Here is a 26,422-nt window from a genome sequence, read left to right as displayed (position 1 = left end):
TGATGCATTGCTTGCAGCAGCTCAATAATAGGAATATGCGAAACACTGGAGTTTTCATGCATGTAATCTCAACATCCGAAATTGGACACAGCTTATGTCTCTGGTCACAACAACTTGCAGTTTGCAGTGGATATGAGACAAGTTGGATGTTGGGGCGCGAGAAATGCCAAAAGCCGCGTGAGGGGCTAACGTGCAGGACAGTATGGAATAATCGTCTTGAAATTATCTGTGGTTCTACCTGCACGTAGGATATCAGCTTAGCTTTGGGGGTCCGATAATTGGCTAAGACCCCAGGAGGCGCTTTGCTAAGCTTCATCTAAGGTTCCTTGGTGGAGCGGCTCGCACGGCTAAGAATTGAAATGCTCAGTACATTACATTAAGACATATTTCTCTTCAATTCAGCCCAATCGGCCATAACTGAACATCACATTCAACAAGAATATGAAATACGCTGGTTCTAATGATTGAACTCGAATTTATTCAATGCCCTGTTGGGAAAGCGCGTCTTGAGTGATCAGATCTATATTACAGTAGTACCTACCAAGCGAATGTATGTGCACGTCGATCAAACTGTTATTCTTTGGATCAATCGTCTGTAAGAGACCCCATCAAACTAGACTTGCAATGGTTATGCAAACTAGTGCATGTTCATGCAGCGCTCCGGCTTATTAATCATGTTACGAAGTCTCACATGGCCGAGGATGTATCTAGATAGGTCCTAAACTTCGAACCGGACAATTTGGTCATCCTTACAATTTATCCAATCCTTTCCTACTGCGATAATTCACAGCTACGCACATTTGCTGGTTAACTACTCAAGGTGTAATCGTAGAGCAGCCTTGGAGAATGATATATATAACAAATAGTGGAAAGGGCTTCACTTCTCGTCAACGCTGAAAACGGCAAAGTCGGGATTGCTGCGGTCAGTTAGCAAGAATTGAAAGATCAAGCAACGATATGAGCAGATTCCTGGCATCGATGGTACCGAATATTGGCGCATTTTCTCCGGCCGCGACTGGTGCCTATACTCATTTGCATTGGCTATCAGACTATCTCTCTTACACGTGGGTGACGACTATTCAGTGCACGATTGGCCTAGGTTACATCTGCATGCAAAAGATATTTAGCAAGGCTTTCTACAAAAATCCAACTGGCCGGAAATCAGCGGGATAAGATGTCTGACATTATCCGTTTTGGTTGCCGATTCTCCTGCGCAGCATGTTTCCATAGTGTAGGTAATCTCCCCGTGTTGAAGTGGCGTTTACCTTCGAGGCGCTCACAAGCAGAAGGACATCTAAATATTCCTCTTGTGGCAACAGCTAAACTTTTGATCTATAACATATCTCTGATGTCACGAAATTGCTAACGCCAGAGCTACAAAATAATGACATACTTCACATGGATATGATCTTTAAAGCCAGCCGAAATTATTCAGCTAGGCAGCGTGAACGGCAGAGACGACGTATAACGACACGCAGCTGTCCGGTACAGAGCGCCTCACCGCTAAATAGAAAAATCCAATGGAGTGGACGGAAGCTAACAGACTGCCGGACGACGACCTGGCAAGCTGCTGCGCCAAAGCCACCCTGCTAAAAATGCTCAAAGCTCCCCAAAGTAAATGGCTGTTTGACCGGATGGTGTTCGTCGTGTGTAACTACTTTATAATATTTGCCAGATAGTATGACGGGACCCATTTCACGTGCCCCAACATTTCACACGATATTTCATTGTACCAAAGCAAGGCGGTGTTTTCACACGTCTAGCCTATTTTTACCGCATGTTCATCCGTGCCGGCAAATTGGCACCCACCACTCTGCAGCTTTTTTTAGCTCTATTGCATCACTAACTCACAACCCAATTCCACTGCATTCAACTTCAGTGCAATATTTATAGAGTCCGTACGGGACGACGTTACATTAACGGCGTTAACGTGACATGGATAACGCTCTCGAAGCTCTGTCCTTTTTGCAAGCCTGATGACTTCAAAATGCCCGTCTTTGTGGGCAAGTTGTCATTGATGATCATTGATGCCGCATCTCATGAATCTAAAATAGGAGGCAGCATTTGGGTTTAAGGTTTGCCTAATGTGGACATTCCGAAGACTTCAGCCGCACAGAATTTAGCGCCGATCTCGCAGTTTTTCGGTGGTAATGGACGATCAACCGCAGAGACATATCAAGCACAACTTATGACGCTACTATACCCCGTATAATGAATTTAAATTTTAAAATACATTTTCAATCCTCGATAAAGGGTCGGTAAATTGTGAAACCTACGAAGGCGGAAGTCGTGTCGGTTTGTGGGAGTAAGCCAATTGGTGACAGAAGTTTCCTGAGATCAAGTGCGATTACCCAGCTGATACCCTGGTTGCTGACGATGTTCTGTCGACCGATTGCCAACGCCTGATTTTGAACCAATATATCATCTGTGAGGTGCGCTACCTCCAAAGAGTAAATCAGCCAACCCCACTTCTTTTGACGTTGCGCAACTACCCAACGTCGGAACTGCGTCCGTTGCAGTGGTAACTTGTGAGTAGGTGTGACATAATTATGCTGCACATCTGCCACGAGGGTGTCTTGGCACGCTGTGTAAAATATGACTAGACTGAATTTACTGGCTTGCAACGTTATCTGAATTTTCTCATGAAACTAGAACTTACCCTTTCCGGTTCGGACCTATCAACTCTCAATATGAATTTTATATAGAGCAATCTCTCAAACCTGTGGTTTGCAGCCAGAATGATGTTAACCCTGTCTCTCTAGAAACTGGCGATTTCTAATGGAATATTGCGATGCTCAATCTTCCCATGCATCATTCGGATAAAATTCACTGCTCCTAACTCCAAAGGTGTCCGGGAGATCGTTAATGGTAATGAGGCCTGCAGCAGCCGGTTATCCTCGTACTCCTTCTGTATCGTATCCTGGAACGTACGGTGAATATATATATAGAGCCGGAGAAATGGCCGCAGGAGGCGAATCAGGAAAAATCTGGTAGTAGAAGTCATCGTCACAAAGCACCGTAGGACTTGCATAATATACGATTGTTGCAAACATGGGAGATAGCTCCCGAATACAAATATGAGTCTTGTCTGAGCACCTCATTCAGCCCAACTGTCACTTGTATCGGTTTAAGTGTGAGACGACAATGTGTGCGGCTCCAGAGTTAGTTTTTGGGCGGTGCCAGCAACCGTCAGGTGTTTCTTGACATCTCCCCCCTTCCAAAACATCGCCTTATAACGTGTGAGATTATCCTTGCGTAGCTGACGCCGATGAACATCCTGCAACAGTCCCTCACAATGGCGAAGACTGTGGCGCTTCTTTATTCTACGTTCCAACCTTCGGTCGTCCCAACCGGGCGACGCAACCAAGTACTCCATAGTACCATTGCCTCTTCGTCGGCTGTCCAGGATTTCGTCGACGTCATGTTCTAATTGGTCTTCGGCACGACGAGGTAAGTTATTCTCCATGAACGGTTGCAAATGGGACACATGAAAAACGCTGGGATTCGTATGGTATCTGGGAGTGCGAGTCAGTAAGCACACCGACCAATGCTTACTATCAACAACGGACATATATATTATTGCCTATGTCCCCCCCCTAAGCTGAGAGGAGAGAAGAACCATTTATAAAAAAAGGGGGTCTGCCCCTGAACGCAACAACGCATCAAAAGAACCAAAATAAACTTCTACTAAAATAACCACTAAGCGTCTCCATAATATCCACGTGTACGTAAAACTTACTCAATAATGGATGGTTCCAAGAATCGAGCGTCAGATTTAGTGGAGGGGTTTTAGTGCGAATATGTCTATGCGAAGTAGAACTTTGTCATCGACTTGACAGTCCTGTCGCAAACGGTGTTGATTTTAATAATGTGCATTTTTCTCTGGCAAGTCTCAGAGTTACTCTGAGATCATCCTGTGACTGTGCAAGCGTCTGTAATTTTCGGAGCACGACAACTACCCCCCTCGGGATATCGAAGGTGAAAGCGGGATGGGACATAGTGACTCTAGGTGGCAAAGAACTGGTCAGTCCAGGCGTTGAGAGTATTGTTATACACAAAAGGGATTAACACAGTTATCCTGCAAGCGATTGGTATGCCAGCGCAAACGATTTTCAAGAAATTGATTCACACGCTCCGTCTGCCCATCTGTTTGAAGATGATAACGCGCCTTTAAGTTAAGCAAATCCAAGAACCACGCCGAAACGAGCCACGATCTGAGATGATTTCTTGAGGTACGAGCGCATGCAAAGGTGAATAAGTGAAGTAAATTCGATCACTAAGTATCGATAAATTGTGGTTGAACTCCGTGGGTTAGGATAACCAACTTTCTATACAATTTGTACCAAAACAAGGCGGTGTCTTGAAACCCGGACAATCACGTGGAGAATCGCGCGTTATGTCAAAGAAATCTTACAGAGCTATAACTGCATATGATACGGGACCGAGGCAACTAAACTCGATACCGAACCATATTACTAAGAGTCGTAGTTCTCGAATAATATACTTGACGTCAAGAGGACTGTCAGAGAAACGGTCTCTGGCACTGTATCAACCGAAACTCTACACGACGCAGGGTAACACGTGTGGTAGTTATCCTTTTGAACCTTCGAATTGATAGACCTCTATATTTCAACCTCCTCGTTATATTTATCTTGCCGGACGCAAACTTTGCGGCTCATTACCATGCGGTAGGGCTGGTTCGAATGCGGATAGTCCGCCAAATCGACCCTATACGCCGTCCGCCATCCGCCATTACAAGGTTGGCGGATCCGGATCCGCCATTTGTCGAATAAATGCGCTTTGAATCCGCCCTGATCGAATAAATCTAATAACTTTACGCTAGCCGGATTAGGTTAGACAACTGCCTTTAGAAGTTTAGTGCCGAACTTATCGTTATTCCAAACTTCACACAAAGTTAGGCGGTACTGCCACTCTTTCATGTTAATACATAATAACGTAGTCCAGTGTCAGGACTATATCATGTGCTTTAGATTATACTCGTGCCGCCTGCAACAATTGATAGTTGTTGTTGAGATGTGCGAATGCTCCGCGCGAGCCGCACACTTTCTCCATTCCCGTTGCATCCTCTGCATTTCGCTTACTTCCTACTTTGCCTTATTCGTTGCTTTTAACTGCATGATTTGTCAGTTTAGATAGACTTATGACTCTTATCAGGTTCCATGGTGTTCCAGTCTTTATTGGAATTGGTAATAAGCTCGCCAAGTGGGCGATTTGCTAAGCAAGCCGGAGAGTAATTTGTCCGATAGCGACATTATTTTGTACCTGGTACCAAAGAAATTTAGTTGATGGACGTAATCTCTCAAGTATGGCCCTTGAATTGTAGATATTGATAAGCGCCGACGAAAGGGCCAAGAAGACTGGTATAAAGCGAGATGCTTCCGCATTCTTTCCTGCTGGATACATATGCTCCAAGACTTCGGTTGAGGTGTTCCGCATTTTAGGTTGGTACCATCCTCTACAAGTATCAAACAGCACAACAAAGATTCACGTGTTCTATTTCGATTGCAAGTCTGATATAAATCAAATGGCTTCTATGATAACTCGACGTAAACGCGTTGACTACTTCGCTCTCAATGATGGAAGCGATGAAGAAGCCCTTCCCGATCGACTCAATGATGCTCGATCCGATAGCTCTGCTGAAATTCTTCCTGATTCTGAGCTCTTCGCCTCTGAGTCATCATTAGCAACTGAGCCTTCAATGGAGATTCAGGATGATAATGCCATATGTCAGCCTCCAGGTCAAACTTCACGACATATTGAGACTTCAACTAATTCCAAGGGCTGGCAGTGCTGGGATCACTTCAATATAACTGAGCGAAACGAGTCATGGATCCTCAAAAAAAGCAACGTAAGGAAGCTGGTGGAGAACTTCACGTCACAACGTCTCCAGTTGAAGGAAGTGTTATTACAGACGTGCAGAACAATAGCTCTTTCTCTAGACATGTGGACAAGTAGGAATAATCTCCCAATCCTGGGAATGATTGGACACTGGCTGATGAGATAGCCGATGCATTGCAAAAACAAGCAGGTTGTCTTCTTGGATCAATCTGCCCGAGCCTATTCTTGCAGTCAGATTTCATATCCTCAATCCACAATTTTCTCTCCTCCAGTATTGTTCGCATGCCCTTTCTCATTCCTCGCTTACTAACTATTGGATTCATTTGGATATAAGATGTCTTGTTTGACAATGTGTCCGTCACACTCAAACCAACCTGGCCGAATAAACGTCTTTGTGGTCGGTCACTGAGCGCCAATTTTTGGATAGTCAGTGCATCATCTGGAAGCGCCTGGTGGTTTGAGCTTTGATCAAAGCAAAACAAACCGACACAACCCGGATGTAACTTCTCGAACATTTCAACAGCCATTTCCAGTTGTCTGACCAGATCATCAGATTTCCAATAGCCATCTCTATTCTTTCCTGGCTCCTTGATCACTCTGACTATTGCAGATTCCAGCTGATGCGATCCGTGACAAGGGCAATGAAAATCCGACACCATAATCCCCGTGTCTTGGCCTTTTTTCTTGATAATATATTCATTCTCAGCTGTCCACGGGGTCTTGACGTCGTCGTTACAATTAAAATAGCACTCTTTATGAGTAACCAGTACAATTTCGACTTGGCCTGGTTGCAGCACCGGCATGATAACATTGTCACAGTTTTCGCCATCAAAATCTTCCATTTGGGTTCTGAACTGCTGCATCATCCGGACGCCCAGTCTTTGCGGTATGCAACGACATCGTCCCTTTCATGTCCATCATAGTATACATCCTGCTGATGATATCGTTTGTCGAAACCCCATAGACGTAGACATCGGATGCAGGTTGTTAATCCAATGGTTGGTCTGCCCAATTGTCCAGTACTCCTCGGGCATATAACATTCTCATAATATTCCTTCAACCTGACTGCTGACCTACTATTCAGCGGAGTCGTCCTGAAAAACTCAATGCATTTGTTCTTTACATCTTCATCTCTCAATAATGATGCCCACTTTACATGCTTCCCTCGGATGGAGTCCGGCATGAGCGTCTCCGTTTCTCGGTAATGGCCTACCCACCCACGAATTACATTTTCTTTGTGAGCCGCTTCAAAAAATCTATATCTATCAATGGTGGAGAGAATAGGTATTGCTTGTTGCAGGGTCTGTGTAGTAAATCAGAAGTACAGCTAATTGAACTGCTTCAAACTCGGTCAAGTCCTTCTGTTGCTGTTTTATATTGATTTTTTTCGATAAGACCAGGTACATCAATGTTTTTTAATCTGATGTTCCTCATCATTATATCTATACGACAATGAAGTATCAGTAATTATATTTGTAGTGTATCGTGAAAATTCCACACCAGATGAATTCGTGTCATTCATTACTCTCATTATTTGCTGATCTCGTCCATTATTTGTGATACTGCTTGTCGACGAAAAATATGTGGTGAGAGGCTTTACACCTGCAATCCGCTCTTGTTTTTTGGGACCGTACCTCCTCCAGTTGCTCGTTCTTGAACTGCCAGTACGCTTTGCGGGGCCCTTCAACTTTTTTTCCCCTTCTTTGCCATACCGTAGCATAGCTAAGATGTTCAAATTTGCATCATCTCGGAGTCGAATGCATATTCTTCTACTTCGACATCACTATCAATACCGTCGAGGTTCTCTGCCGCCGTTTCCATGGCGGACTCGCCTCTGATTCAGAGAGGCATTCTGATATTGACATTTGCCCGGCCTTCAGAAATCCTCCCTGTCAAGATGGCCGGTACTTTTTCAGAAGGTTAGCTCCAACTCGTAAGCTGCATACATTTATTCTTCGCCATCGTGATGGGGAAGAGATCACTTTTGGCCAAGCATCTGGAGAGGTGGCACTTCCATCATCTCTCCTTTGCAATCTCCACTATACTATTGGTCGTGTTTTATGGACGAGTGGAGCAGCAGAAAATATTGCTAAGGCACTTGCAGATGAAGATGAGCTAAAAGATGGACATATGGAAGGTGATTATTGGCATAGAGTGAGTGCTTCATACCTTCAGAGAGAGTTGAGAGCTTTGTCGGGGCTCGATGAGTTTGCTATAGATAGACAGGATGATAGCAGAGATTCTGATGCTGATATTCGTCCTACTATCTGTACATAGAATGCCGTACGTATTCGGTATCAGATGTAGTTGGGATATGGTAAGCGGAAAGTAATGTACTTCCTGCTATATAGTTCCTGATGATCTTTTGGCCAACGAACGAGATCAATGCGCCTCTTTCTAACAGCAGAAGAGACAAAGGTCATAAAACATCCTCGTGGGCGCCCGCGCGAAATGAGGAAACTGAGGAACCAGTTGTAATGGAAGACACCGAGGAATTATCTGGATCTTGTAATTCTCTAGAGGATTAGTTGTTTTAGTATAATTTGTTGAAACTTGGAATTGTAGTGGTAGCTGGCCCAAATACCCATACCCTAAGTGGTTGCTCTTGTTATTTTCAAATTTCTTACTGTGGAGGATTCTTCGGGTTATTTTTGTTAGGGCGACAATCAGTGAGTAGATCCGAAAAGAGCGACGACTCTACTAAGCGTCTTTTCTCTATCTTATGTTGATTTAATTTTTATCTCTTTTTATTCTCTGCTATATTTTTTGTCCATAGAATTGTTGGCGATTGTTATAGAACTTATAGAATGTTCTTTTTTGTTTGAATGAAGTGGAAAGAAGTGTGCAATTTTCTCGGCCTTCCTCATAAGTTTATTGAATATGATGTCGATACTCGATCCGAATGCTTGATGATGGCCTGCGAGCAAGATGCCAGATCGACAAATTTTTGGAACTTCAACGCGACCTCCCCTTGTCTCCTTTCACCGACAATGATTGGGGCTGACTAAAACAGATCCAAGTCCTCTCCAAGTTTAACGAACTTACTTTATTTGTCTCCAGTAGGAAGCCTCAGATCAGTCTTACTGTTCCAATATACTACGAGCTTCACGACCTACTGCACGATGTGTCAGAGCGCCGGGGACTTTCAATGACTTAGACATTGACAGGACATTGCCCTTGCAGTGCAGGACGGCATGAGGAAATATGAGTAATACTATACCTTTATGGATGAATCAGATACGTTCTATATTGCACTCTTGTTGGATCCGAGGGTAAAGGGCGATCTTAATCGACAAGAGCTAAGTGAGGGATCACGACAGCGGTCGTCTAATTCTAGAAGCAATGCGGAATGAACTTCACTTAACTTATCAAGTTTGGGAAGTTCCGTCCCCTGAATACAGTTCGCCGCAACTATATATGGAGGATAATGTGCTGGAGTCTAGGATGCTCCAAAGGCTACGGCACTTGGAACAGCCTAGTTTCTGATATAGATCGATATTTGGACACACCGCGAGTCATTGTAAGTGATACGAAGCCGGCCAATTAGCTGTGCGACTGGTGGCGAAGGCATAAACATGAATATCCACAAATGGCCAAGGCAGCAAGAGATTATCTTGCTATTCCCGCGTCAGAAGTCTCCGTGGAAAGGCTGTTCAACTCGGGCCGAGACATATTGGGTGTTAGTAGACACTCATTAAACGGAGAAACAATGAGGATGTTAATGTTGATGGATAATATGTATAAAGAATAGTTTTGATATAACTCTTGAAAGTACAAACAGAACAATAAATATTCAGCGATAACCCTGTAGACGCAGAAACGTAATCCTCTATATCGATGTTGTGGACCTTCCAAGCTGTGGAAACTTCAAGCGCAGCTCCCACCTCGTACTTACATAATTAGCTAATCAATTATCCGTCTTGGATTTGGCGGATATATATTCGACATTCCTATCCGCCTAGTTAAGTATTGACGGATAATTATTCGAGGCGGATATTTTGGCGGATACAATCCGCCATATACGCTATCCGAGGAAATCCGCATGGCATGCGGATCCAAATATGTAGTTTAAGACCCATAGTAGGGCCTGGGTCTCACGTTTTCATATACAGTGTTAGCTCGACAGTTGTGAATAGTAAATTAGGGCTGAATAAGTAAATAACGGATATATTCACCGATATTGTCCGTTGGATACGAATTAATCAATACTAAGAGAGCATAATTCCGCAGATACACCGATTCAAGGCAGCAATACGTCAATTGTCAGCCCTCGGTCACCAGATGAAAGTGGAAAATCCGAAGAATCCTCACAATCTCTGTCTGGGAAATCAAGTGGGGACGGAAGGTGCACTGATAATTGTCAACTGCAAAGCCGCATCTAATGATGAAACTGGACGGTAGATGATGGCCAGGGATGCTGAATTCGACCGTCCCGATTGCGGTTAAGGGTCATCTCTGCCCTGAATTCTCGATGCTTTGGCAAGGTGAGAAAACTTTTTTTGAGAAGGTGTTTGACGCCTGCCCCTCTCCCATATCTTTGCTTACGCTAAGTCTCGCCCCATGACATTTATTTCATTATGTTCTCACGATCTCATTGGCACTCGTAGAATTATCGGCGTTTACGCTCGGCCTTTAAAAAGGTGAGATATTCACTGATCGCCCGGCTCTATTGAGCTAATGGAGCCAGACAAGGACTAAGCTATAAGCTATTGGCGACGACAAGAACAGAGCTATTGGCGATGACAAGGACAGGCAGAGCTATTGGCGATGACAAGGAAGGCAGAGCTATTGGCGAGGACAGGCAGAGCTATTTTTTGCGACAAGGACAGGCAGAGCTATTGGCGTCGACAATGACAGGCAAAGTTATGGTGATGAGAAGGACAGGCAGAGCTATTGGCGGCGACATGATGAGAAGAACAGGCAGAGCTATTGGCGGCGACAAGGACAGGCAAAGTTTATGGCGATGAGAATGACAAGCAAAGCTATGGCGATGAGAAGGACAGGCAAAGTTTATGGCAATGAGAAGGACAAGCAATGCTCGGCGATGACAAGGACATCCAAAGCTTTTAGCGATGACAAGGGCAGGCAAAGTTATGGCAATGAGAAGGACTGGCAGAGCTATGGTGATGACAAAGACAGGCAGAACTATTGGCGTCGACAAGGACAGTGCTAATATGGCGATGACAAAGACAGGCAGAGCTATTTGGCGTCGACAAGGACAGTGCTAATGGCGACGACAAAGACAGAGCTAATGGCGACTACAAAGACAGAGATATTGGCGTCGACAAGGACAAAGGATGGCGACGACAAAGACAGAGCTAATGGCGACGACAAACAAATGGAGCATATAAAGCCACCGTCATTTCCCGGCTCAACGAACAGAGATTCCGGCGCTCTTATCACACCTGTCCCTATGATCAAGTATATTACGACTTTGCTGACTTTACTAGCGGTGCCGGCCTGCGCGGCTGTCGTGCGTGAGTATAGTCTGAACCTTACAGCTTCATACCTGGCGCCAAATGGCTTTTACCGGGAGATGTTTCTTGTCAACGGTCAACATCCAGGACCTCTCATTGAAGCCGATGAGGGAGACACGATCTCTGCAACTGTATACAACAACTTACAGGTACCCATGACTATTCACTTTCATGGTATCCACCAGCTTGGTACTCCGTGGATGGATGGTGCCCCGGGCGTCTCGCAACGGTCTATCTTTCCTGGAGAGTCTTTTGTTTACAATTTCACGACAGTGGGACAGTATGGTTCTTACTGGTACCATGCCCACGTGAGATCGTACTATCAGGACGGTATCAGAGGACCAGTGTACATAAGACCCGCAAACGACCGACCCCGCCCCTACGACATGATTACTGAAGGAAACGCGACCGCAACTTCAATTCTTCGAGCGCTGGAAAGCAATCCTACGCCTCTTTATATAATGGATTGGAACAAGCTCACCTCCGACGCGATTTACTATAAGGAAGTCACGTATGGGATTGATCCAGCTTGCATCTTTGGATATCTGATCAATGGTAAAGGACGTGTGACCTGTCCTACGAACGAAGCGATTACTGCAGCGGGTGCCAGACGGCTCGAGACTTTCCAGAACGCTACTGGTATACGGTCTTCTTTCGATTCACTCGGGTGTCTAGATCTTAGTGCTGTTAACGGCTACCCTGGTATTGACAATGTGGCACTTGAAGCGCCGGGATTTTCTACGCCTTGCCAGGCTACAAACACCGATAGAGAGATATTCTATGCCAATGAAGCTGACTGGATGATGTTCAATGTGGTAAACATGGCGGGTGGATTCGCATCGTATTTATCTATCGATGGACATGATATGTGGGTCTTGCAAGTCGATGGCACCTTTACACAGCCTCAGAAAGTAAAGCAATTGTATGTAGGGCTGGGTAGCCGTTATATAATTGCAGTACCGACAGTGAAGGGTAATGGTGACTTCGCTATTCGCTTTGCGTGTTCAGAGGTCGCTCAGGTTACCGAGCAAATAGCTTGGCTGTCATATAATGCACCTACAGCTTCTCAGCCAGTTGATTATCCGGTTACGTCAGACGTTTACCAGGACATGGGGGGCAATCTCTATGACCCCGACAATACGCCAACGTTCAATGAGACGGCAGCTGCTCCATACGAGGAGAGCCTTAAGCCGCCCCAAGGGCCGGCGCAGCATACTATTCACTTCACTCTCAATCGCACAGCTGTGGTTTCGTTTAGCCTGATGGATGGTGGTGCTCTAATGCCAATTGAAATGGAGCTTATGACTCCATTGCTGTGGGCTGATGACGTGAGCCACCCAACTACTGTGGATATTGGTATTAAAACCGGTGACGTGGTCGACCTGATAATTGACAACATTGACCCTGTTATACTTCACCCTATGCATCTTCATGGGCACAGTTTCTGGGTGGTTAGCGAGAGCAATGTTGAACATTTTGGATACTCCACTGTCGAAGAAGCTATTGCAAATGGCTCTTCCACGATTAATCTCAACAATCCACCTTATCGTGATGGGTACGGTGCCGCACCGAGGGGCCACGTCGTGTTTAGGTATATTGCGGACAATGCGGGGGCGTGGATGTTCCATTGTCATATTAATATGCATTTAATGACAGGCATGAGTGCCGTGATTCTTGAAGATCGTGCGGCTATCAGACCAAAGATACCGCCAAGTGTCATTGATTTTTAAGCTGACTTCGTTTGATATTGGTACATAACTTATTACATTTAATTTAATACTTTGCTTCTGAACGTGTAACATGAACCCCCCCCCCCCCCCCTCCCTCCCTCCCTCCCTCCCTCCCTCCCTCCCTCCTTCTTCCCCGGGATCCATGAGCGACTGAGGCAATGTCCCCATCCTGAGAACTTGACAAGAATTGCCGCTAGCTTGATACACGATATGTCGGCGACAGAGTCTATCAGAAATTAATATTTAGTAAATGGAAGACCTCTGACACTCGCGTGATACATGGTGATATCTCTGGAAAGGGTTGTAATAGATGGGTGGAAGGCAAGGACAGCAACATATCGAATTGACATGAGAAAAATATCGATGGAAGTCCTTGCTTGCTGGCTCTGTATGTTTTTGGCTAGTTATACTTTCTTACGGAGGTGTGTCTACAGTGTCGTGCCATTGAGGTTAGTGCGAGTTTCTGTCGAAACGCGCCTTGCTGCTTGGGTTCCACTCGGGACTAGCATGTGGGGAATATGTTTACCGTAACTGAAGTACCAGTATGAGCTGATACAGATTCACAATATTCGCAGTACAACGATCTACACAAAGGATCTATACAGAGGATAATATGGCTCTAGGCCTGACAGAGTTACGACAAGGATAAACCAATATAGAAGATATACAACAAGGATATACAGATTAGGATCTAAAAATCATCTATATTATCAGGCGATTATTGCGCCAGTATTACTCGTAAAGTTTTTCTTTGTATAGAAGTAGATCTATAGGAAAAGTTGAAGATTAAGGTCATTGCAGATTACTAGCAATCTCCGTCCTTGTCCTAGCTTCCTTGTTCAAACTATCACTCTGTTGGCAACGCACTTCCATCTTCAAATTTTCCTTGTCGAAATATTTGCTACGTCAATAATCGCAGCAATGATGGTCTCGTTTGGCATATGATTTGCTACGCTGCCGCACTGGGTGCACGAGGGCAGCAAAAAGGTGGTCGATGGGTCAGGTTGTTTAAATGTTCGCGTAGGAAGAGGAACTATGCCGACGTAATAGCAGATCTACTCAATCCTTTATAGTTCGTAAGGAAGCAACACCAACCCAATGGCCCCTCAATGACTGCAACCGCTGGTATTTTCGTACGTAGTCTAATTCTCGACCCTGCCACGAACCTACATGAGTGTGAAATAATCAAAAGTATCACTGTTGGTAGCTGTGAGTTCATATAGTAACTATCCTTCAACATAACATATGCCATACGACATTACATTAACATCAGAACTTTAAGTTGTCGTTTCAACAGGTCACCACACAATACCAAGAGGTAATTGAAGGCCCTGCACCTTAAAGTACTTTTTACCACATGAGTTCCATGCATGCCAATTCCAATCGTCTTTTGGATCACATAAGCACAGATTAACCTTCCTAGCCGCTTCATCGCGCGGGCCCGATTAGGCTTATGCTTGATTTCAGATGCTACAGCACCAAGGCCACATAAATGGAGTGTACAGGTGCATCCCCCACCTTTCACAAAAGAAGTTTCCCGTAGCGTCCAAAGCATTACAATATTCTTGATAATGCTCACCTATGAATATGTCCAAATCTGCAATCTCAAAATTGGACCAAAAATGACAGAGATTGTAGGTCAACCCTCCGTCATCAGTAATAAAAGACGCCAAGTTACTGTGGTCGGTTTGAGAGATAAAGATATACTTCTTCCTGCCCTCACGCATCAATCTGAACGGATCATCTATTATGTCGCAAAAGGTTTAGAAATCCAGTCGAGGCGCGCGGAAGCTTAGTCTCGTGTGGATTAGCTCTCACTTACACTGATTCCGGTGAACGGGCTTTCGCACAGGGTAACATCCAAGGTACTAGCTCTATAATGTGTCCAGCTGCTGACTGGCGAGCAAGGTTGCGACTTGCCCAAATCGCTTCTGCGCTCCACTATGCGGTCAACGCATTCTGAATCGATTATATACGAGAAAAGTCATGAGAAGGCTTATGAGCAGAACTGCATTGTGCTTGGCTGACTACAACTCATGGTGGGAGTCGTAAACTGAAAAAGGGAACTCGATACCGCTTCTTTACGTGTTCGCAGCATAAGACATTGGCTTTTAATAAACGCGTGTGTCCTTGCCATCTTTGCCGAATATTATTCTGAAGACTTATCGTGTTAGAGTCGATTTTGACATTTGCAATAGTCTAAAACTAACATACCCTCAAAAACACGAATAGACCAAATATCCAACACAGTCCTGTAGATTTAGCCGAGACGGCACGAGCGCAAAAAGCACCATGCCATATATCACCCCTTTTCAGCAGACCACAATACAGTCTGAACAAAGTATTCCTAATGCGCACAACCTATATGACCCCGAATGATGTGTATAGATCAGAACATGGGAGGATGTCACTCAAACACCGAAGAATGCTCTATGCTTTGGACTGCTTTCAAAAGAACGCGCCTTCCTCCTGCACGGCATCAATAGGATCACAACCGCTACTTTTTCTTAATTGCCGAATCCGGTCCAGACGCCAGAAAGAGGAAAATGAGTTATCGCCATCCATGTGCTTCAGTCCTAGTCTAATTTCGTTCGACAATCCGCAGTAGCCCGGCCGATACCTAAACTGCATGCATTCCTCCCATCCCTGGCATCCGGTACTGCAATTGTCATACGAGTTATAAGCAGTCACTTGTGGACCTTTTTGGATCCTTCTCACGGTTATTCGAATATTCTCGGATGTCTGCCAAGTTATCCCAACCATTTTGGCAGTCGTCACGAAGATAAGGCATACGAACTCATGATACACATCCTTGGACAAAATCGGGTAATCTCGTGGGTACTTTCGCTCAAACTCGTACAACTTCTCAATATCGTGCGCTGTCAAGTGATGAAATGTGACTACGTCTTTACACCAATTTTCATTTTTAAACCCTGCTCAGCCTGGAGATCACTCTCATACCCACCTTGGAACCGCCACGCGACATACCGGTAGTTCTCCCCGGACAACACGGGAATGGTACCTCGATCACAAAAAGCATGAGACAGGATATGATCACCGCAACAATGACTTTGCGAGTACTCTTCATATTCATTTGCCAAGCCAGGTTCCTCGCCAAAAGTCTTCCTAACAAGCGCACCAGACATAACCACGCCGGATCCACCGTGCACAAACGGAATCTCTTTCCACCGAGATAGGTCACCAATCCCATGTACAGCATATCCTCGTGATTTATTGACGACGACCATCTCATCATATTCGGCCATAGGATATAAGTATCTGCGTCCATAAAGATGTACCACTTCGCTGTTGGGTATGCCCGGTATCCGTGCGCTACCATTGGTATATTCTTGTATTTGTCCAATTGCCAGCCATCGGTAATCCCGGCTTCCGTGAGTTCAACGTTAGCGTGTTCAGCGAGTTGTGCTTGCTGTTGGCGGTACGTTTCAAACTGCGATGATTCCTTGGTAGTTCGCTTTGTATTAGCGAGAATATCGATTATAGGGGTACCAGCGACTATGTCAGGCACATCAGAATAAATCGCAAAATGTGGCAACTGTGGTAAAGTTGTTGCTATGTGAATTGGAAACCTTTGCCACAGAACAGTGTCACCGGTTTTGATCATAAGGAATACGTCCTCTGTGCCCGGAACGTATGACGTCACATATCCATTTGCGTAAATGCCGTCTTCATGAGTATATGTCGAGTTAAATGTCTGAACAGCAAGCTGCTGTGATTCGCAGACCGGCTTGTCGTACGTTACGTAAGGTAGTGAGTTCCTTATGTTTTGAATGTCAACGTCCCGCCGGTAAACTAGGGCAAGGATAAAGTAGACAATGGAGATCGTCGCAACTATTGCAGCTAACTTTCGAGGAGCTATTAAGTCGATGATTAGTTAGAAAAATAAAACTATATACACCTGAGTCGCGAGTCAGGTGTCCGGCACCGTGCCTATGATACCAACATCAAGTTAATTTGCACTCAAATACTCGGTCAACCAACCGCACATTCGAGACAAAAGAAATGAATATCTGAATTTGGATTCAAACGATGACGAGTTATCTCCAGGTAGGCAACCTGCTGCGAACTGCCCTACAGCATGTATGGGACCTTGTTCCATTTGCGGATCCACCTTGAACCGCACATGGCTGCGCACACGACGGCGCACAGGCCGCTTGATTTTAGGTTTGCGTACTTTATTTGGCCAAGCATATGCCGCCGCGCTCGCTGGCTGAGGGTTTCCCGCCGCAACTCACAAGCTTTGTCTATTATCAGTGCGCATACTTAGTTGGTATGCAAGCTGATGACCTATAAGAACGCTTAGAACATATTCTAATTGTGCGAACGGCGCCGCAGTCGTAATATAAAATAATAGATAACATCGAAATGCCAATCGTACCCGGCACTGTTCTCGGAAAATCGTGCTATCAAACTTAATTTCCTGGGTTCAGGGTTATACTAATGAGCGCACGTGTCATTGTGTGAGTGGCTTTTTGGTCGCGTAAACTCAGCTGAATCGCGCTATTTTGAATCGTCCGCAGACACAATGCGGCCTACAGCTGGAGATGAGTTCCCTGACATCAAGGCTTTCAGTATGCGATGAAGTTTATTGCTATTGCAGAAGGATATCAATTCATCAGCATCAATCCTGACACTACGGGACCCTGATTGAAGTGCAAAGATTCGTTTGTTCCATGGCAGTCCCGCAAAATGATAGCATGTTGTTCAAAGTCATTGCGACTAATTGCTTCCAATCGCGCATCTGTGTGCGAGGGAGCGATAGAGCGGAAGAAGGCTAGAAACAAACACACTTGGAGGAGAATCTTCATCTTCACCACAGTCGCTTCAGTAATATATGCGGCTGACGCGTCGCCGGGTCTGCCGGGGGGACAGTATTTATGCAGAGCGTTATCAAGTCCTTGGCATTATGTGCCGCTCATGCAACTCCAATCCACTGTAAATTTTGCTCCACCCCACAGAGACCTTCACCATGTTTGGGGGTAGCGTCCACTCTCTATCTCGATCGCATCCAAATTTGCCTCAATCTCCGCAACTCTATTCGTTATTCACATATTTCCCCACGCAACTTGAACCAGGCGTACTGCTAGGTCTGCCAATCCGGTCTTCATGCGGTGCCTGTGGGCTATGACACAGATCTGAGTCACGCCGTGGTAGCTGAATCCGAATTGCCTGTCCTTAACTACGGTCTGAATAAGGGTTATTCCATCAATAATATCTGACAATAATAGGACAAGCTCCCGGGCCTTTGGCGTTGGACGCTTTCCTTCGGATTATTGCTTACCCCATGAATGCGCCCAACTCGGCGTACACTAGCTGCAAACAACTACTTGGCAGCACTTAAAATTTGGTCCAGTTAGCATGATTGACGGCGATGGTAGCTTGTTCGCCACCTCCAGAGCTTCTTTCTCTGTTTCGGTGGCCCCGTGCAGGTTAGACCATAGTCTATCCGACTTCCAGTTAGCGGAGGCTCAGAGTTGGACCCATGGTGCTTGATTACCAAGGAAGGAGATGCTAATTAAGCGGCGAGAAGACATATGGACCCAAAATGCAATCAGACTGGGAAGGTGCTACGATGTTTGATGCAGCGAAAGCTTGGACGAGTAAGTGCAGCCGGAATACTGCACTTGCGGTTCGAAAGAAACTATAGGTTCATGTGACAAACAAGGAAGATTCAGTTGTGTAGTCACACTAATATGCATGACTTGCAAATTTGTAGATCTTCGTAGATCCTACATATTAGGAGAACTACTGCGGATAATGACGTCTAAGTACTACTGATGTGCACGTTAACCGTTGATTATTTTAAAACAAAGACGGGAGAAGAGCGTGCGGAGGAAGGGGTGTGATCGAGCCGCCACAGCGACGCTCACTCTGTGGCTGTGCGTCACAGGCTATACGCATGTAGCGCCGTTATATCGGCAATTTTGAATAACGAGCACTCCAGATGCCAATGTAACAAAAAACAATGGATAGCCAGATAACATAATCAAGCGGGTTCGCTCGTCGGGAGGCTGAATGTTTTGGTTCAGGATTTCATATCACCAAATAGATGTCTTAATGATGCTGGTAATCGTGGCGTGGTCAGTAATTTTTTTACCCTGTTCATCCAACATTCTTACCTCCCGCATCAAGCTTGGTATTCAAATCAGGCTTTAGGGCCTGATCCTATGATTGAGGCGGGAATAGTACGGCTGCAAAGACGGGCCCGGGGCGGTATTAGCTCCACGAGCGGACAAGGAACGGCCACGTGCTATCGGACTTGATGCGCGGATAGGACAGCAAAAGATTGCAGAGTTTAGATTGTTCTCATTGTTAGTAAATTCCTGATTACTTTGTCTGCTCATATGCTCCCGCTCTCATCGCCTCGCGTTTGGATACGTTCTCCTCATCTTCAACTTGGGCACCCTACCTTGTACCTCAACAATCGCGGGTTTGGAGCCACGGAGTACTTCGCAGTCTTAGATATATCGTCGACACTATGGCAAAGATCGACAAATATAATGACCTCGGGCACAACGAAGCTGCGTCACGAAGCTACCACTTTGTCAATATTGACCCAGTAGTTCAGAAACGCGTGGTGAGGAAGCTAGACTTGAATCTGATGCCGTTGGTCGTAGCCTTATGTATGCACTTGGCTCTATGATTTGCATATGCAGAAGTGCTAACGCACTCCATAGACCTCATGTCTTTCCTTGACCGTTCTAACATCGGAAATGCTGATACAGCAGGCATGAGCAAGGCCCTTCGTGAGACTAACGCACAATTTCAGTGGCTTTTGACCATCTTCTATATCCCATACATTCTCTTTGAGTGGTTAGCTCTGATGTGGAAAGTCGTGCCTCCCCACATTTGGGCTTTCGCCACCGTGCTGGTTTGGTATTCCCCTTCGAATCTCGGCTCAACTGAACGAAAGCTGATACATGTATGAACAGGGGTCTGGCGGCAACTCTCCAAGCTGCAACATTTAGCTGGCGAGGCATGATTGTCTGCCGGTTCTTCCTAGCCATGGCAGAAGCTGGTTATGGGCCCGGTATTCCCTATCTTCTCTCATTTTTCTACATGCGCCATGAGATCGGTTTCCGTTGCGGGATCTTTCTCTCCGCGGCGCCATTTGCGGCCTGCTTTGCTAGTGCTTTGGCCTATGGTATTACTTCTGGTCACTCACTTATAGCGAACTGGAGATTGCTGTTCTTGGTTGAGGGTCTGCCGTCCATCATCCTTGCCTTTGTGGCGTTCTTCTTCCTCCCAGATTCTCCAGAGAAGTCAAGGTTCTTGAGTAATGAAGAGAAGGAGCTTGCCAAAGCGAGAGCAATCAGACAAGTTGGACAGGATGGTGCCACCCGTGTCGGAAGCATTAGTCTCAAGGATGTGGGAGCTGCCTTGATAGATCCCAAGAACTGGCTCACGGCCGTATGTATACTACTGTTCTGCCACATCATTATACAAATACTAACAATCAGCCTCCAGCTCATGTATTTCAGCTGCAACGTCTCCTTCTCCTCCCTTCCCGTCTTCCTTCCTACCATTCTGACCCAGTAAGTCACTCTGTCTTCGTGATCACAAAATACTCTAACCTAACTGCCACAGATTGGGTTTCACCAGTATAAACGCCCAGGGACTCAGCGCCCCTCCGTATTTCCTGTCCTTCCTTCTCTGCATCGCCTCGACCTGGATTGCCGACCGCACATCTCAACGCGGACTCGTCATCGTCATCCTCTCCTGCATTGGAGGAACCGGTTACGTCCTTCTAGCCACCTGCCGTTCTGTCGGCTTGCGCTATTTCGGTATATTCCTCGCCGCAGCTGGAATTTTTCCCGCTATTTCCAATATACTTCCATGGGTTTTGAACAACCAGGGTACAGACACCAAGCGCGGTGTCGGCATCGCATTATTACAGATGGTTGGTCAGTGCGGGCCAATCCTAGGAACAAGATTGTACCCAGAAACGGAAGAACCGAGATATTTTAGGGGTATGTCGATTTGCGCGGCGTTTATGTTCTTTAATGCCCTTTTGGCGCTCGTGCTGAGGACTTACTTGATCTGGGAGAATAAGAGGGCGATTGAGCGGGAGTCCAAAGTCGCTGTTGTGGTGGAGGGCGACGGAAAACGGCAGACAGTCGCTGTGGAGAATGAAGGGTACGGTTTCAGAAATATCTTGTGAAGGACGGTCACATAATTACTGAGCGCCCTCGCATGACTTTGTAGTGATGACTCGGCAGGAATTGATGGCACTGGAATTTGAGATTGGCTTGGAGCCCTCGACGGATAACCAAATATAATCTTGAACATAATAAGTCACGACAGATCGTTAGGAACAATCGAGGTGCATGAATACCCGAGAACCCTTGACGGCTTCCGAAAACAGGCAAACACTTGTATAAACAAAGAAAAATTCGACTACAGGGAAATGTACTCGAAACCAGTCCGGTGCAGTTGCACGGCCAGTATGTCGAGCAAGTTGTTAAATTTTGCTCCAGCAAAGCACTATTTCCAAATCTGGTGGATTGAGGCGTCTTGCAATATGTCCGGGCACAAGTGCTCCTTGACGGCCTTTAAGTAGTTTTTGGAGATATATCGAATTTTGTTAGTTCAATTTTGAAAGCTTCACTCAGGTAGGGATCGCCACGGATGATGTTCAGGTCAATCTTTGCCTTACCTATATCCGTATCTATATCCAGGTGCATCTCTATATCCGTAACCGTATTTATAATTTATATCCAGATAAATTGGCTTTAACCGTATCCATATCCGCATTATCCACGACGACTACGTTATTTTACATCGCAAGCTTTGAGCACTCGAAGAATAAGCCAACAAAGTTGACACAGCGATCAGATAGGCGATACGATATGAGGTTCACTCACTGCCACAACTTCGGACGTTCGACCGTGCGACTCGAGAGCTATACCATCAAACAGATTCATTCACAACCAACCACTGAACACCAATAACTGAATATTTCACAACTCATTAAACTATCTCAATAGCATTATTTTACATATTTATAATTGTTAGACCTATTCGTCGATATCCGAATATATCCATGGCGTTAACCCGCACTAGAGGCTCGTCGAAATCCGTTTCTGGGATATACGAACCAGACATCTCAAGCATTGATAGAAATATTTTGTTGCGTAACGGATGGATTCAATAGTAACACACTGCGAACATCATCTGGATATAAGAGATTATAATAATGGAAAGTTCCTCTAGGACACGAATGACGAATATATTTGGATATTTCATGCTTACTAATCCGAATCCGAATACGAATAAAAAATTATTCGTAAATATTCGTAAATAGATTTTCATAGTTACATTAAATTCTAAGTTTCAACTCCCTCGGACGCGTCAGAACGCGAGATGGTTGGCTCTTTAAGTTTAGCCGTTATTCTACGAATTGGCGAATACGAATGGGAACAGAGAAAATTGTATCCGTGTCCACCCCTAAGTTCGTCCCCGAGATCGGTTGCCAGCCAAGTTGCCTAGATCTAGTCCGTGCTAAGAACGCGCAACTGATATTCCAGTCCAGATTTATCACTTATTTTTATCCAAATAAGTGCGGATAAGCACAGAGGATCATTTCTGAATAAGCTAAGGATATCCTCCTCACAGTAGCGATGCTTTTTCGATTTGTTGTCGTAATCTGATTATCACAACCCTGGCGAGCCGCAATCTTTCCTTTAACCCTAATTTCATTCCTTCTCTATGGCATCGTACATGCTCTCAACGGTGCCAAGTCCTGACTCTTGCCACACCTTGCGCGGCTCGTTGTGTACCTTCTCCTATGTCTCGCATGATTATATCAGCCCCTAATAGCATTGTGATTGAAAGCGGAATACTACAAAGAAAGAAATATCTTCTAAACCTGTAGCACAAGTATACACACAAAAAGAAAAATTATTGACAATAAATATCTAGACGGCAATAGTATTAACTGCAACCTCCTTCTCATCCTTCACGTCACTCTCATCGAGCGACTGATCGTCAACGCCCTTAGTCTTCTCCTCAAGGCCGGCAGCAACAATGCCGTTCTCCTCAAGAACCATGCGTGTGTAATTAATGCCCTTCTTTCGCTCTTGTCGCTCCAGAATCATAGGAAGAGGAAGGAGAATGATCTCCAACACCGACATGATAACAGACCAAATATAACCACCCAGGTACCTTGGTGCAGATGCAGTTGGCCAAGCCACAAGAGGAACGACACAGTTAATCACGACCCACCCAACATTGACAATTGCAATGGAAGCTGAACGAGCCTCAAGATCATGCGACATATACTCAGCCAACCAGGGAACAATCAAGTTGGTGGGACCATTAGCGACGCCAAGACCAATGAAAGCAAAGAACTTCGCCCCGTCGGAGACATTCCAGACTAAGAGCACAATATTGCAAACCAAGATAAGAATGCCACCATATAACATCGTCTCCCATCTATTCTGGCGCCAGTCGGAGTAAAAGCCGCAAACCATAGTCGAGACGATCGTACCAGCATTTGCGATGGTGCTAAGATTATTGATCATAGGAACAGAATACTTGCTTGGCATCGAAGCGAGCCAAAGCGTATACGGTAAGCCTGAAGGATAAGGAGTCATCCAGAACAAATTTCCAACAACAAAGAAAACGTAGACGCGCCAATTGCCCAAAATCCGCTTGAACAAACTTCGGTCAACACCACGAGTCTTCGCAAATCCATCCTTCAGCAAACGGTCAACAGCAATCTGCTTCTCACGCTCCGTAAACCACCGTGAGCGGTTACGATCAGGGACATTAGGGCAGAAAAAAACACCGATTAAGGCACAGGGAATGGTGATGATCGTGCAGATAATGAAGAGCCATCTCCAACCGGCCAAACCACCGTTGCCGCTCAAGTTAGTGTATGCGGCTGACTGCAGATAGCCAGCGAACATGGCACCAACAGGGGAGACACATCCGTATATAGCATTACGTTTCCCTAGCTCCTGACGAGTGTACCACGAGTTCACAATATGCGCATTGCCAACCCAGCAAGCAGTAGCAGTGAATCCGACGAAGAAGCGCATAACCAACAACTGGTTATAATTTTTGATAAAGGCAGTACCGAGAGTGAACAGTCCCCACATGACCTCAAACGCTGGCAAATAGTACTCAGCCGGAAGACGCGTAAGAACAATATTGGAAGGAATCTGGAAAATAGCATATCCAACAAAGTCTAAAAGGGTTAATGAGAACACAAGTAGTATCAAACATCTCACTTACACATAGAAGTCGCATAGTTAAGCCTATTGCCATAAAGGTTAAGGTCTTCTTTCATACCGGAGACGTACGCATTGCTGAGAGCAGAGACATCCAAGTTCTTTGTGAAGTAGGAAATACACGAAAATGACAGCACGAGCCAGTCAATCTTGTATACCAAGTGACGCTCCTCCTTCGACATGGCCTTCGGATACCAGTCGATTATTTCTGTGAACCTGTCCACGATACGCATGATTAAGTTCGATAGATTCGAGAGATAGAGGATCGAACGGGAATGACACGATTTCCAGTGACCTGCCAAGAAAGAATTTGCCTCAGGAGGGATACAAGGTATTTATCTCTACGTGGATCATCCTTTGAGGCACGATAACGTCTTCGTAACATCGTTATCTGGACATGTCCGATTGCGGATGGGGTTAGCGTGACAGTCAATGTTGTAGACAGAGGACAATGATAGCTAGAGGACAGTACCATTTGATAACGAAGCGAGATATGTTGGTACTATGATGGGAAGTACCTTAATGGTTCATATGGGAGTCATGCTATCATTCCTCTTTGGGACTAGCCTAAATTGGAAAAATGCAAATGATCCAACGTAAACTTAATACACGACAAAAGGAGAGTGAACATAGATTACTCGTAATATTTGATGACGAAGCACAAACACAGAATGTAAGGTTCCCGCAGCGCGCATGAGGCACCGACATGGGCCCCTTCCATGACGCATTTCCACACGAGCAGTAAAGCTTATATTTGAGTCCGTTGCAACCATACGCGGTGATACCGAATCCGTGCGCGTTCCCGAAATTTTGGTTGTACAGTCAGACTCAAAAACTATGCTTATTAATAAATGATATGAATTGCTGGCTTTTGGATGATGTCTAGCGTTAAACGCGTCCTGTGCATTTGACGCATTATGTATGACACAACCAAGCTATAGTAAGTACCATGCCCAGAGTTGCCACGAAGATAGCAAACTCCGATTGGGGCGATACAACCGACAACACGGAGTTCCCGAAGAGAACGTCTGAAAGTTTCAGCTTACTCCGGGAGTTCGGGAGTATTAATTTCCACAGTGTACTAAATGGTGCTAGTCTCAAAGCGGAATAGCCAGTCTAAATCGGAACTCCGGAATCCGACAAGAGATGGTGCTACTCGTCTCTGGACGAGCCCTCAATAACCGTTGAAGGTAATATAGTGAATTCACGAAGGTCTACAAATGTTTCGCTTCATTAGCACCAACAACTTGGCATGATTGAAGGAGTACTTAAGGTCAATCCAAATGCCGGCAACAATTTTTATCGGACACTTTGCATTCGCACCTTGATATAGCGCACTACTTGTCCATAGGGCGGAGTGTACTGGAATAGGAAATTGGTGCTAAAACGAGAGTCGATTTTTTGAAGATTAAACCACAATGGAAAAGCAGAGGCTCGTTTATAAATAATTGCCCTCCACGAAGGCCACAAGGCAAAGACGTATACCCCCGAAAGCTCTGGAGATGCACATTATCCGAGGGAGCAGCTAAGCGTGGCAATGCCGAGCATATCTGCGGTGTCAGAGGGAAAAGGGCTACATAATGCCCTAACCCGCAACAAAAGCTTGGCATGACTCTAGACTTCGTCGAAGAATATATATTACCGGATATCGGTCCTAACGCACATGTACAACGTATATCTTACTTCAAGAGTAGTCTGTAGTCCTTTACTCTCGCACGTGGAAGTTAATTAGTACTTCGGTGGGCTCCACATATTGCTTTCCTCTACATGCTTTCAAAGCTACTCGTAGCTATTGCCGTCTTACATGCTGTGTATTACCTGAGACTGACTCGTTTGAGACTCCCGTTGAGTGTCGTGATACCCGCGCGTAAGTATAGTTATGTCTAAATCATCCGTTCCTTGGTGTTTGGTTAAGCAATCACCTACATGAGTTCGCAAGGCAAGGGTTTGTCTCTAGTTACAGGCCGAGAATAAGAAGCATAACTGCAGAAAACCATAACGTAATCCATAAGCGAGCTGCGCACCCAAGCGAGCTGCGCACTTTCATAGAAATTGACACAGTCCAATTTTAAACCTTTGATTCTCCCACAAACAGAATGGA

At 45.3% G+C, this 26,422-nt stretch overlaps 6 protein-coding genes across 6 annotated transcripts; 4 read left to right on the top strand and 2 right to left on the bottom strand.

Annotated features, from left to right (window-relative positions):
• Nucleotides 1-5,196: 5,196 nt before the first annotated feature.
• Nucleotides 5,197-6,025, top strand: V1508DRAFT_443830 (uncharacterized protein; the record flags this gene model as incomplete). The annotated part of the gene is made up of 1 exon (XM_066942389.1): nt 5,197-6,025. Exon 1 carries the CDS (start codon nt 5,546-5,548, stop codon nt 6,023-6,025), a length of 480 nt encoding a protein of 159 aa, XP_066792740.1. The 5' UTR covers nt 5,197-5,545.
• A 1,724-nt stretch (nt 6,026-7,749) lies between these two features.
• Nucleotides 7,750-8,429, top strand: V1508DRAFT_443820 (uncharacterized protein; the record flags this gene model as incomplete). The annotated part of the gene is made up of 1 exon (XM_066942388.1): nt 7,750-8,429. A coding segment is annotated over one exon (387 nt), but the record flags the coding sequence as incomplete, so codon positions are not given.
• A 2,164-nt stretch (nt 8,430-10,593) lies between these two features.
• On the top strand, nt 10,594-13,122 carry V1508DRAFT_426814 (multicopper oxidase-domain-containing protein). Its single transcript, XM_066941614.1, is given in 6 exon segments — nt 10,594-10,643; nt 10,654-10,749; nt 10,791-10,868; nt 10,900-10,924; nt 10,937-10,938; nt 10,979-13,122. The coding sequence occupies 1 exon segment, from the start codon at nt 11,087-11,089 to the stop codon at nt 13,064-13,066; it is 1,980 nt and encodes a 659-aa protein (XP_066792738.1). The 5' UTR covers nt 10,594-10,643; nt 10,654-10,749; nt 10,791-10,868; nt 10,900-10,924; nt 10,937-10,938; nt 10,979-11,086; the 3' UTR covers nt 13,067-13,122.
• A 1,915-nt stretch (nt 13,123-15,037) lies between these two features.
• On the bottom strand, nt 15,038-16,928 carry V1508DRAFT_25031 (uncharacterized protein). The gene is made up of 3 exons (XM_066936385.1): nt 16,055-16,928; nt 15,281-15,999; nt 15,038-15,220 (listed from the first exon to the last, which is right to left on the bottom strand). Exons 1-2 carry the CDS (start codon nt 16,689-16,691, stop codon nt 15,515-15,517), a joined length of 1,122 nt encoding a protein of 373 aa, XP_066792737.1. The 5' UTR covers nt 16,692-16,928; the 3' UTR covers nt 15,038-15,220; nt 15,281-15,514.
• Nucleotides 16,929-19,565: 2,637 nt separating this feature from the next.
• V1508DRAFT_361309 (major facilitator superfamily domain-containing protein) lies at nt 19,566-21,248 on the top strand (the record flags this gene model as incomplete). Its single annotated transcript, XM_066937177.1, has 5 exons — nt 19,566-19,710; nt 19,765-19,963; nt 20,020-20,497; nt 20,555-20,622; nt 20,675-21,248. 5 exons carry the CDS (start codon nt 19,566-19,568, stop codon nt 21,246-21,248), a joined length of 1,464 nt encoding a protein of 487 aa, XP_066792736.1.
• Nucleotides 21,249-22,756: 1,508 nt separating this feature from the next.
• On the bottom strand, nt 22,757-24,812 carry V1508DRAFT_442347 (major facilitator superfamily domain-containing protein). Its single transcript, XM_066942328.1, has 2 exons — nt 24,326-24,812; nt 22,757-24,278 (listed from the first exon to the last, which is right to left on the bottom strand). The coding sequence occupies exons 1-2, from the start codon at nt 24,552-24,554 to the stop codon at nt 23,005-23,007; spliced, it is 1,503 nt and encodes a 500-aa protein (XP_066792735.1). The 5' UTR covers nt 24,555-24,812; the 3' UTR covers nt 22,757-23,004.
• Between the last annotated feature and the right edge of the window lie 1,610 nt (nt 24,813-26,422).

Source organism: Lipomyces doorenjongii (assembly GCF_038497915.1).
Source record: "Lipomyces doorenjongii strain NRRL Y-27504 unplaced genomic scaffold V1508scaffold_105, whole genome shotgun sequence".
Classification (NCBI taxonomy): domain Eukaryota; kingdom Fungi; phylum Ascomycota; class Lipomycetes; order Lipomycetales; family Lipomycetaceae; genus Lipomyces; species Lipomyces doorenjongii.
Note: the sequence above shows the minus strand (reverse complement) of the source record. Positions and strands in the feature narration are given on the sequence as shown.

Coding starts and splice junctions, on each gene's coding strand:
- V1508DRAFT_426814 (XM_066941614.1), top strand. CDS start 11,087: ATGGCGACGACAAAGACAGAGCTAATGGCGACTACAAAGACAGAGATA.
- V1508DRAFT_25031 (XM_066936385.1), bottom strand. CDS start 16,691: ATGATCAAAACCGGTGACACTGTTCTGTGGCAAAGGTTTCCAATTCAC. Junction 16,000..16,054: donor TTGTCCGGGGAGAACTACCG/GTATGTCGCGTG, acceptor CAGGCTGAGCAG/GGTTTAAAAATGAAAATTGG.
- V1508DRAFT_442347 (XM_066942328.1), bottom strand. CDS start 24,554: ATGCGTATCGTGGACAGGTTCACAGAAATAATCGACTGGTATCCGAAG. Junction 24,279..24,325: donor TAACTATGCGACTTCTATGT/GTAAGTGAGATG, acceptor TAACCCTTTTAG/ACTTTGTTGGATATGCTATT.